Source organism: Microtus ochrogaster, chromosome 1, assembly GCF_000317375.1.
Source record: "Microtus ochrogaster isolate Prairie Vole_2 chromosome 1, MicOch1.0, whole genome shotgun sequence".
NCBI classification, from domain to species: Eukaryota; Metazoa; Chordata; class Mammalia; order Rodentia; family Cricetidae; genus Microtus; species Microtus ochrogaster.
This window is the reverse complement of record NC_022009.1, coordinates 107,735,261-107,747,564: the sequence shown is the minus strand read 5'-3', so window position 1 is coordinate 107,747,564 and position 12,304 is coordinate 107,735,261. Positions and strand designations below refer to the sequence as shown.

Below are 12,304 nucleotides of genomic sequence, written 5' to 3'. Positions count from 1 at the left end.
ACCACAGGAGCCAAGGGCACGTACATAAACAAGTGAGAACTAAACAGCTGTTCAAGAGTTAGAAGAGTATCCCTGGTTGTCCGAATTTTCCTCTTCCAAATCAAGTAATGGTGGACTGAACTCAAAGTCCTCACAGGCCCCTCTGGAGTATGATGTAACTTTATACTAATGAAAAGCCATGCTGGAAACATGATCTGTTCCATAGAGAAAGGTATTCTCAAAGCTGGGGAAGAACTGGAAGATGACTCCAGACCACAGCACTGTTTCCTGCCTCATCCCTTCTTCCATGTAAACATCAGAAATTAAGTAGTTGGATAAGAAGACCATGTAGAGAATTTGGTCCTTTGCCCAAATATACAAGAGCCTTTGCCATCTGAAAAGGATGAAGTTCTGAGAAGAGGAGAAGAAGGGCTCCTGGAATGCCTAAGACATGAATACATGAGAGTCAATGTTTTATAAAGAACATGTCTATGTTTGCAAAGAATTAATGCCAGGGCTTACCTGAGGGACACCTGACTTGGCCAGAGGCAGCTCCTAATAAAGAAAGAAGAACAATGGCTAATACAGCACACCATGACTTATGTCCGTCCCTCTTAAAAGATAAGAGACCCCTACACCCTTAAAGCACAGAAACCAACTCCTTACCAATATCCACTTTAAGAAAACATCCAAAAAGTATACTTAGAGCTTGTAACAAAGGGAAACTTTAAAGAACACCCGGCTGACAGCACAGAGAGAGGCTATGAATGGGTGTTCAGAAGCCATCAAACTCTGCAGGACACTCTCTGGTTTACATGGCCTTCAGAGACAATCAGTCCACGGGCCACAGTGAGACCACAAACAGATGTCAACACTGGGGAAGAAGAGCTCCAGCTCCATAGTTCAGCCAGGTTGAGACAGTGGCACTAACTCTGTAGGAAGAGTTGGTCACACTTAAACAAGTGTTCTTCAAAGACTGCAGGTGCCTTTCATCATTTCATTTCTATCATCCACCTATCTATCTGTCTTGTCTATCTATCTACCTATCTATCTGTCTGTCTGTCTGTCTGTCTGTCTGTCTGTCTATCTATCTATCTGAGGCATGTGTAGTGTCAAGATAGTATAGTAAAATAAAGCCAATGGAGGATGCAGGTACTATTTTCAAAGATTCGCTTTCAAAAACAAACATGCAAGTGTACCAAGGCATTCTCTTCTGAGTTGGTCCATACCAGGTGGAAGTGGTAATGGCATACTTAGAACAAAAGATGGCAGCCCCTAAAACTCAGGGACACCAGGGGAGATGAGAAGAGACACCTGGGACTATTTCAAAAGCATACAAGAAGTCAGAGATAAAGACTAAGAGGGAGATTTCTAACTTCTTTACTGTAAACTTTCAAAGGACAGCTTGTATTGTTCAGATTATAAGACTATCGAACCTACATATGGATTATTCACACACAGAAGAAAATTGTGAGAGACAAAGATTTTAAAAGAAATTCCTACCACCCCATCCACCCTATACATGTCATTATCAAAAATGATGAGAGTGATAAATGCATCTGCTTGTTTTGTTTAAAAGATTTTTTTCATAATACAAAGCTCACCCAGAATAAGACTGTATTTAGCCTAAGGATATTATTTACATGCGTGTGTATGTGCATGCATGTGTGTGTGCATGCGTGTGCGTGTAACTCCCAGTCCCAAGTACTGGGATTATAGACAGAAGCCTGGGATTACACTCCTAGCAGGGATGGATATTTAATAAGGATCTTTTTATCGTAACATGGACATCTTGATCAAAGAAAACTAAAAGTGTAATGAGGGAGAAATGAAGCCTCACTGCCTACTTTTCAATGACATCTAAGTCCACCTATACTGCCTCTGTGCAGATCCTTTAGGGTTTCAGATGCCCTGAGCACCTCATGTAATCAAAATATAGAGGGAAGGACATACGAACAGTGATTGGCCATGTGCACCTGCAACTGGGCCTTCAGTCTATAAAAGAGTGAGGGAAAATGAACGGACATGTGAACACTATGTCAAACAGCTTTGCTTATCACACTGTAATTGTAACAATGGAAGGAAATACTTGATACCTTTTTCGCCAAAACAGCAAGTGGTTTATTCCCTGCTAAGTCAGAGAACCAACTATGAATTGCACTCTGAGACCGAGCAGTAACCAGCCAGTAATTATCTTTAGCATTAACTTGGGGTTTCTTCTTTCCGGTGTCCTGGAAAGTGTTAAGCTTTAGTTTCTCAGCCAATATGCTGCTGAAGTATGCGCCGATCTACAGGAAAAAAGGAGACGAGACAGTATTTAAAGACAGTGTGCAACTCTCTTAATATTCTGCATATTTTATCTTCATTGTTTCAACTAGAATCTTTACACAGTCCATCAGAGAACAAAATGGAAACTTAAATTTTTGAAGGCCAAAACCATTGTAAGTCCTGAAGCCCAATGGTGTGATTTCTGTCCGGTAACACAATGCAAAACTTAGATGTGTCCCACTGACCCCAAACAGTTGGGAAACGAGAATCAAGGTGAGCATTCCCTTCCTTGTTTCATCTTAATTAATAGCACGTGCAAATTTTAGAAAGGAGCTCCGATGTTAACACTGAACGTTGCTTTCTTAAAGAACCTAGAGACATTTATTTAAAAGGAAAATTGCAAAAGGTAGAGCTAAATTAGGTGCTCAGCATTTTAACTGCATTGCCAATTTTATAAACACGAAAAGATAAGGAAGGAGGGTCACTAACACGGAAGAGGACAGGGCAGCGAAGCCGGCTTCTGCCAGTTATTTTATCATTTCGTGTTACCTGTAGTAGAGGATGAGCAAAGAGCAGTAGGGTGGGGAGAGGAGCAAGGAGCCAAAGGGCGGGACAGGAGCAAGAGAAGAGATTCAATTCAGGAAACCTACCAGAAAACTGCTGAGAGTTTTCAAGAATCCAGAAAGCAGCACATTTGTTTCCTGAGGATCTTTCAATCATATGATGCAAACAATTTCTAAAAAGAGCCTTAGCCAGCAGTGGCAACCAAAGAGAGGTAAGCGCACTACTCTGGAAAGATCCAAAAGTAAGCGTCCCACCGCAGTTACAAGTTGGAGGTAAGTCCCCTGCATGGTCTGACCCAGTTTGACTGGGGCCATTCATCAGGTTTATCGTCAAGACAAAACGTTGGTACAAATTTTTGTTTAATATGAATAGAAATTTCCTGAACCGGAAAGTGCTAATAAAAATTGTGGTGGGTTTTGAAAATGATATGTCAGTTATGTTAGGCCTTAGCCAAAGTTGGTTGCTTCAACGCTGCTAATGTGACTTTGGGTGATTGCCCAGGTAGCTAGTTGTCTCTGTGATTTGTTGCATGTTTTGGAAGTTGTTTTACTGAACTTCCTAATTACCCAGGTAACATTATTTCCCTTCTCAGATCTTCGATGGGGTTGAAGACTATATAAATGTAGTTACTTTCTCTCATGACTTGGCCAAGTTATTTATTATACAAGACCTAAGCTAGTTAGAATAGGATATTTGTACTTATTGTATATAATTTCGTAGAAGGTTTAGAACTCTCTTACTTAAACAAAAGGGGGAGGTGTTGAGGGAGGTCCTTCCGCTCCTCCAGCCTATAGTCACTGAGATACCAGCCCATTGGGGCGTGGTCTCTCTCCCTTTAAAAAAGCGGCCACTTCCCTCTCCTCTCTCTTTACTTCCTGCTCCGCCAGTGACTAAACTCCCTTCCTGGTTGCGCAGAGGGCTGTTGTCTGGGATGGGGATCTGTAAGTTTTTTTCCCCTTTAAATAAATACCACCCTATTAATCATAAAAAAAAAATTGTGGTGGTTTGAAAAAGAATACCTCCAGAGATTCTTATATTTGGATGCTTAGTCATCAGGAAGGGGCACTATTTGAAAGGATTAGGAGGTGTGGCCTTGCTGGAGGAAGTCTGTCACTGAAGGTGGGCGGGCTTTGAAGCTGTAAAAAGGCCATGCCAAGCCCTGAGTCTCTCAGTTTCTCTCTCTGTGTCTCTGTCTCTCTGTGTCTCTGTCTCTCTGTGTCTCTGTCTCTCTCTCTCTCTCTCTCTCACTGGTAATGGATCATGATGGAACTCAGTTACCTCTTAGTGTTTGCCTGCATGCCACCATGCTCCCTGCCATGATGAAAAGGGACTTCACCTCTGAGCTGTAAGCTGCTCCAATTAAATGCTTTCTTTTGTACTGGCTACCTTACTCCTGGTGTCTCCTCACAGGAATAGCATAGTGACTAGCAAATACTAGAGTAAGCAGATACACACAGATATGGGATGTAGGTTTTCAAACTAATTCACTGATGTTTTTCTGTTTAAAGCAAATGTTTCTAGAACCTTCTGTGGATAAACTAAGAAGAAGCAGGACCAATTGGCTGTAAAGCAGTCACTAGTGACAAATTGTTAGGATTTTAAATTTCTCAACTGATTTTGATCTTTCTACCAAAACACAACTAACAGTATATACTACTGCATAGTAAAGAGACCTCTAAGTTCTACTATGTCTAGGTATGTTAATCATAATGAACAAGGGTGTAAAAATGAAAAGAGAAAATTACTCTAAGGAGTCAATATACCCTCTTAATAATGGGGAAAAACTGAATATAAGTGTTTTATAATTCTCCTCAGTGAATCTTGTAAACAAATTCATACTGTAAGCAAAGTCAAAATTTCTAAGTAAATAAGACAGGAGAAATGCACGTTAGGGCTCCAAAAAAATGTGAAAACAATGTCACATTAATAAATGTTTCAAGATTGGTCTCATGCTGGCCTGGAGCATTGCCTCCATGTCCTTCCTGCCACTGGGACTACAGGTTTGCCAGCAACCAGCTCGAGTATTTAGTTTTAAGAACAATATATTTATATTATTCAAAAATCGGAAGATAAGTATTTTTAAAGTCCCATCCTCTAAACCTCTTTCCTACCTCCAAGTCATTAACTTGATTAGCTGGTTGTGTAGCCCTCTCCTCCGTTACATGAACAGACACAAGCAAACACAGACTTGTGTTTTCCTGTCTGGCATACCGTGCTCACTATGCACAGTCAGAATGAGTCTACCTATATGTGGAATTCATTTACTTGTTTAGCAACACATTCACGTTCTGCGTGGGTATGCTGTCCTTTATTTAATCAAGAGCGTATTAACGAGCACCTGGAGCAGTTGTTATAAACTTCAGTGTTAAGAATCCTGCTAAAGTGAACACCTTTCCCATTTGTTACGGGCACGTATAGGGCAATTTCGATAATTTGGATGGCATGATTCTACAGTTTTAATTATACTATCATATCACCCTTCAAAAGGTCTAATGCCAATTTATATTCTTTCAAAGAAAGCGTTAAGAAGGTTAACTCAACACTTGTTTTTATCTGCCAAGAAGTATTCAGATAATAGCTCCTTTGATAAGAGCACGGGAAAGGTCAAGTGTTAAGCACTAAGATACATGCAGTTCATGCTAATGAAATCAAGTTCACATAAGAAATATTATGTCTTTGGAGAGATCTCACAGAAAAAGTGGTCCAAATTGATAAGTGTTAATTTTGTTAACTTGGTTACTTAAATTAACATAAAAATTGACACTAGAAACCAAGAATTGAGCAGCTCGTTAACACATTAAAAACTCCTACTCTCTGATATGAACTAAACTCTGAAATGCTCAAAATCCACACACTGAAACCCAAGCCCCTAACATTACTACGATTGACAACAGCCTTTTATTTTATCGTTTTGATTTTATCATTATTTGAATGTACAAAAGAAAAAGAGAGGGGGAGGGGCTTCAGGCACATCCATGCCAGAGCATGGGGCATACGTAGCACATATATACCTCAAGGGTAGAGCAAACACCCCTTTCCAGGAGTTACGGGAAACAATCAGCATTACCTTTGAGGGGTTGATTACAATGTTTCTCGCAGAGCCATGTTCGTCTCCAGTGAAGGCTGGCTGATTGTTGAAACCCTGTTTTACGTTCACAGCAGTAAGTTCATCCTGTTCAAGAGAACATACTGATTAAGGAGAGAACAGAAACGCTTCAAATCAATCCAGACGCTGCAGCCTGAGTAAGAACTAAGTTCACTGTTGTCTTGAAGAGAAAGACGTTGAGAGGACAATAACCAAGAGAGCAGACACCAAAACCAAAGCACACTAGAGTAGGGAAGGACCGAGGGCAGGCTGTAAATGCTAACACTGATTCCAGGTGGAGGGCATAGAGGTCGTCTGGACTGCTTACTTAGCGTACAGGAGAACGTAGTCAATCTTGACTGTCAGTGTGGCAGGATTAAAGTCATGGTGAAAACACATCTCTGGGTATGCATAGGAAAGAGTCCTTAGGAAAGTTAAACTGAGCAGGAGGACTCAACCTGACTATGATGACACCATCCCGGGAGCTGGGGTCCTGGACTCAAGAGAAAGGAAAGATCAGGATGAGAGCAGCTCTCATTTCTGCTTCCTGACGGGGGTCCTGTATACACAACCACCTTAAGCTCCTGCGGCAGTGAGTTCCCTGTCATGGCGGACAGTAATTATAAACTGGAAAAAGAAAAAAAGCGAGTATCTCCTTCCCATACGCATGGAAACAAGAGACTGTGGAACTTTTGAAGTTTTTGTAGGAATTGTTTTGTTCTTCTAGATGTGGGTCCTGGGGATTGAGCTGCCTGCTCGGAAGGCTTGAGAGTGAGACTCTTTTTTCCAGGTGGGCCATCTCACAACCCAAGACCAGAAAATGTTTTCACTGGAATTGTTCTGAGAAGCTCAGAGTTTGACTCTCTTTCCTTGGTGCCCTGTCTTTTCTAATACTGCATTTAATATCGTCTTTTTAACTTGCATGTGCATGGGTGTTTTGCGTGCATGAATGTATGCACCTCATACATACAGTGTCTATGAAGGCCAGAAGGCATCAAAACTGGAGTTGTGAGTTAACCTGTGTCCTCCGGGAGAACAGCCAATGCTCTTACCTGCTAAGCAATCTCCCTAGCTCCCAGCCCCATTTTAGATTCAGCAAAGCTCTCCTATACAACTTATGAAAGACCCCAGCATAGTGAGTGAAGGACAGAAATGAAATATTTACAGTAATAAGTTTGTGGTAGCAAGTATGGCCCCCATAACCTACAACTGCGGGCTGAGGGGATCACTGGTTTTACACATCCTAGTTCACTTAATCCTTACCAACATAGGTCCTATATGGTCAACTGCATTTCACAGGTAAGAAAAGTGACATACATTATACTAGTGCACCATCTGGGCAAGCCAGCGATGAAATATTATCCTTGATCTTAGACTACAAAGAGATATTTTCATGACACAAAGAACAAATGCCACATGAAAATGAGATCTAAAAATACAATGGCTACTCCTACGACCCTTAATATGACCTCCTGAGAAGATGTGGGAAAACGTTCCCAAGGTTAAACACATCATAAAAATAGCCTGGAATGATAATAACTATGATAATTATTATATTAAATAATCATTGTGTATAATATATAGTAAAGATAATAATTTTACATGTGACATAATAAATATTATTAATTATTACTGTTTCGTTTTTGTTTTTCAAGACAAGGTTTCTCTGTGTAACCCTGGCTCTCCTGAAACTCGCTTTGTAGACAAGGATGGACTTGAACTCAGAGATCTGCCTGCCTCTGCCACCGAGTGCTCGATTTAAGGTGTGCGCTACCAAGCCTAACAGCCTGGAATTTTAGAAATTTAAACAACAACAAAAAAGCAGAACCTCCTTGCCCTGCCCGGATTATCAATGAGTTCTAGAATAATCAGAGCTTAAGAATACATACTGGCAAAAGAAGCTATAGGAAATGAAGCAAGCAACAGCCTCAGTGAACTGAGCTGATGGTCACCACAGCACAAAAGGCAGAATGACAGGCACCAGTTGCAACTGTGAGTCAGAAAACAGTGCTCCAAGGGCACTATGGTTAGTCAAAAATGGTTGTCTTGGCTGGGACTCCCCAGTCCGCTGGAACATGCCATGCAACTGCACCGTCTCTGCATGTATGAGCATCTTGGCAGGCCGCCGCTTTGGTCAGTTTCAAAGGGCCCCAGTACAGGGAGCAAAGCTCTATGGGAATCAAGTCTCCTCCCAGCTGAGGCAGCCACTCAAATGATGATCCACACAGAAGACAGATTCCATAACCATATCCAAAGACACCTCAAACTGGTCACCCATTTTTAGCGTATGCAAAATCTTAAGACAAAACCGTATAATTTACATTTTAAGTCAGAAAGCTTTTGATCAAACTTAAGAAATAGCTAATAAAAAAATGCCTATAGTCTGAGCATCTAAAACAGCAGGGATCCAAATGGGGCCATGAGAGAGTATCCTAAGAAACCTGGGTATATGTAGATTTGGCTATGATTGCCACTAGAGCATTAGGGGACACCGGGTGTCAGCCATATTCTTTTCTCATAAGGGCTGTGATTTACTCACGGAGAAATGCTAGGCTTTTGAGACCGGCTAGTTCTGCAGTCACCTCTGCTTTCCACTCTCAGATAACACCACTCACTCAGCCCCCTTTCCCTTTCAGTTTTAACCACCTCGAATGGGGTTCTAAAAAAACCAAGAGCATGGCAAGCCAAATTTGCATGGATGGCCTATTTTCTGAAGTACCTGAAATGAACAAACACTAATAGCAAATATCCAAATGAGTTAAGAATAAGACACACTCTAGTGTTTGCTACCATTGACACTTCTCAAACTCCAATGCTGCACCAATTGCCTCCTTTTCAAGACAAATCATGGTATCTGCAGACCCAACTTTGAGGAAGCAGGCTATGATGGTGGCAGCATCAGACAGTTTTAAGTGATTTGGACAAAAGGTGATGTGTGTTACATGTATTCACACAAGAAGCTTCTGTGATGCTCTGCTAGCTTTGCCAAGATCAATTAGGTGTAATTAGAAAAGAAAGAGTCCAAAGCTTAAAACAGAATGCTTCTAAACTGCCAACCCAAAGCTATCTGTAAGGGACACAAATAGCTACTACCTCCCTATGAGCTTTGAACCTCTTCAAAGACTTTCCTAAACAGGAGAGTAACAACCATCAACCATTGCAATGAAGGTCCTTGCAAAGACAGGGACAGAGCGCAGCCATTACCTTGTAGTCCAAGACAGCATTACACCACACCATGCTGCTCAAATGGAATTTCTATTGGTAGGTGACAGAGGTAACAAAGATGTCCCAAAAGTAGCTAAACCACAGATCAAAGAAGAATCCTACACTCCCTCTGACAGACTTCAACTAAAACACAGCACAGTGACACTTGTTGCTATCCCAGCACTTCAGAGGCAAGAACACATACATCCCAGCTAGAGCTACATGGTGACAACCTTGTGTCAAAAAAGAAAATACAGTACACGTCTTAAGGTAAATTTAGGAAGAGAAAAAAAAAGCCAGTATTTACATTTTTCTCTACATTTTCAGATTCTAAACAGAAAAACCAAACATTTGGGACTACAGGCAAATTCCTAATGCGACTGCAAGTCTCACATGCAAAGGATGAGGTTGCTATTTCTCTGGATCACTTTCAAAGCAATCTTTTAATTCCAAAAAAAAAAAATACTTCAAGGCTAAAGAGATGGTTTAAGCCAGAAGAGGCACTTAGGTGCAGACCGAACTGCCTGAGTCTGATCCCCAGGACCCACATGACAGCAGAACCCACAGAACCAACTCCCAAGAGCCATCCTTCAGGTTCCACGTGTGTGGCACAGGGCAAGGATCACACACACACACACACACACACACACACACACACACACACGCATCTTTCTTTGTTAAGTAAAAAAGATCTCTTTAAAGAAGTGAACACGTTTTTATGCCAGTCTAGAAACCACTTAAGCTCCTTCTCACTCAAGAAATGAAACCAAAAAGGCCAGCTTAGCACAAATTCCACAAACCATGTAAAAAGCAGATTAATAAATGGCACACAAAAACACGTACACACACACATACGCACTTGTACCATTTTCCACCCTCACCATCCAACACAGGGTCATGCAGACACTCCCAACCGTCTTGGTCACCTCTAACAAACGCAGGACCACTCAAGGAACCAGACCGAAATCTCCGCCAGAGATGAAGACAACAAAGCAGAAAACCAGCCCCTCGGCTGCTACCCAGGAAGACTGGTTAGCCCATCTCACATGGACACATGTTCTAGAAACGGCTTTATAATTACTTTTTGTGACCTGTATCTCTCTCTCAAAAGAGCATCCTCTCAGACTCCTAAGGGTATCTCCTGAGCCCTGGCAGAAAACTGCTAACATCCATGATTGCATGATATGATGTTCATGGCCAAGATAGCATGATAATCCCCGTCACAGACAGTAAAGCCATTGGGTAATGCATAAGGCTCACAGTAAGAATCTTTCACTCCCATATGTCATCACTAACCATAACACTTTCACCATACATACCTTACACTCCTTCCTTTGAAGTATTCTAAGTACCCCTCTCATCGAATGCCTGTCCTCACCTCTCTTCTCCTAGCTCCACTGTGTCTTCCTGAAATAGTGTGCTGACCCACATGGCCTGATCCAAAAACTGTAGAGGGCCTTCCCTGTCTCTGCCCTCTGAAGAAGCTAAAGAAAGATCTAGCATAACTCTCCACGGGTCATCACTAACGTGGGAGGCCTTTTCCCCTACCAGACTCTGGCCACAAATCAAAGCATTTCCCTATGACTGAAGATGCAAAGTCTCAATGAAGATCAGTGGTCCGATCTGGCTAATATCCTGTATGCTGGAATCTCACAGATCTGTCTTAGAAGGCAGAGCTCATGCCTAGCGCTGAGACCAACTTACAGACCCCTCTATATCTCCTCTCTGTGTTTAAAAAGAAACAAGAATAACTCACAGGACTAAAGTCACGTAAGATAAAATGTTGCAGAGTTTAGCACTGTGTCTGATCCATGACTAAGTGCCCTGGTTTTTAATATCTTAACTTGTATTTAATTTGCTTGGCAATTTTATGAATTTCAACGTCTATGCCTACATCATATGATTTCCACACCTTCACCCTTACAGAATCAAGAAGTCTTCTGAATTTCTCAAGTCATAATCCAGGCTCCCCCTCCATCCAATCACCAAGTAATTATAAATCACAGCACTGCAGTAAATCTAAACAATCAACCGTCGGCAAATGGCAAGTCTGGAATATACCCCAGAGAGAAATGCTGTCTGCTCAAGAGAACAAAGAAGGATTTATCTCAGTCTGAGAAAACAGACAGGTGAAAAGGTTGCCTTTAAGATGAGCTCTGACTTTGAAGGACCTTTCTCTAAGAGGATCCTTACAATACCAAAGTTCTGAGCTCTTTCATGAGGAGACACCACATTAACAAAACAGAGAGGATGAAGAATCAGGAGTGTACTATGCAATTCCTAAAGCAACCACACATACATATGATGTGGGATTACCCTCTGTATGCTGTGAATACCACTGGTTAATAAAGAACTGTCTTAGGCCTATAGCAAGGTAGAACTTACTAGGTAGGGAAAACTAAACTGAATGCTGGGAGAAAGGGGGCAGAGTCAGAGAGAAGCGATATAGCCCCACCAGAGACAGGTGCCAGACAGAACCTTGCCAGTAGGCCACAAGTCTCATGGTAAAATATAAAATAATGGAAATAGGTTAATTCTAATGTAAAAGCTAGCTAGCAACATGCTTAAGCTATTGGCCAAAGAGTATTGCAAATAAAAAGGTTTCTGTGTAGTTATTACGGGCCTGAACAGCCAGAAATGTTCAAGCAGCCCCATACTACACACATACAAATGTATAACCAACATCTCAACAAGTACATTTATAAGTTTCTAATAATTTAAAAAGAACAGGAAAGGAACAACAGACTTGAGTCCAGATGAAGCAATAATTACAGTAAATGTTATCTAAACAGTTGTGGAGTGCTTACGCTGAAGTATTATCAAACTGGATCCAAAAGGGAAAAAAAGAAAAGCCCAACTCCATACTATACTTTAAAATTAAGTGAGACTTTCAAGACGGGTGAATTGGTAGGAAATGGACAGAAGCAGATGCAGAGGACCTAAATGTAAGAAGATGCAAATTAACATCAGATAAAATAAACTTCGTGACAAGCAGAAACATGAGCAATAAAAAGAGGCAGGTCATGACAAAAGGGTCAGTTCACAGGAAGGGTAACAATCACTGGTATATGTGCCATGAAGGAAGACAGAGGAGAACCATGCTTGATGTCTATCAGGTGGGGAAGATGAAGGATACCGATACCTGGAGAACAGCAGCAAAGACACAACTGCAAGCGGATCCTGAAGCACGGAAGTAGAAGGAAC

The 12,304-nt window shown here is 41.4% G+C and overlaps 1 protein-coding gene across 1 annotated transcript in view; it reads right to left on the bottom strand.

Moving 5' to 3' along the window:
- LOC106143886 (mediator of RNA polymerase II transcription subunit 12-like protein) overlaps positions 1-12,304 on the bottom strand; it is an 84,601-nt gene that overhangs the window by 54,478 nt on the left and 17,819 nt on the right. Inside the window, exons 3-5 of the mRNA XM_026778897.1 lie at positions 5,879-5,983; positions 2,076-2,267; positions 502-534 (exon numbers count right to left, since the gene is read on the bottom strand). Coding sequence (XP_026634698.1) covers positions 502-534; positions 2,076-2,267; positions 5,879-5,983 — 330 coding nt within the window. The remainder of the gene's footprint in view (positions 1-501; positions 535-2,075; positions 2,268-5,878; positions 5,984-12,304) is intronic.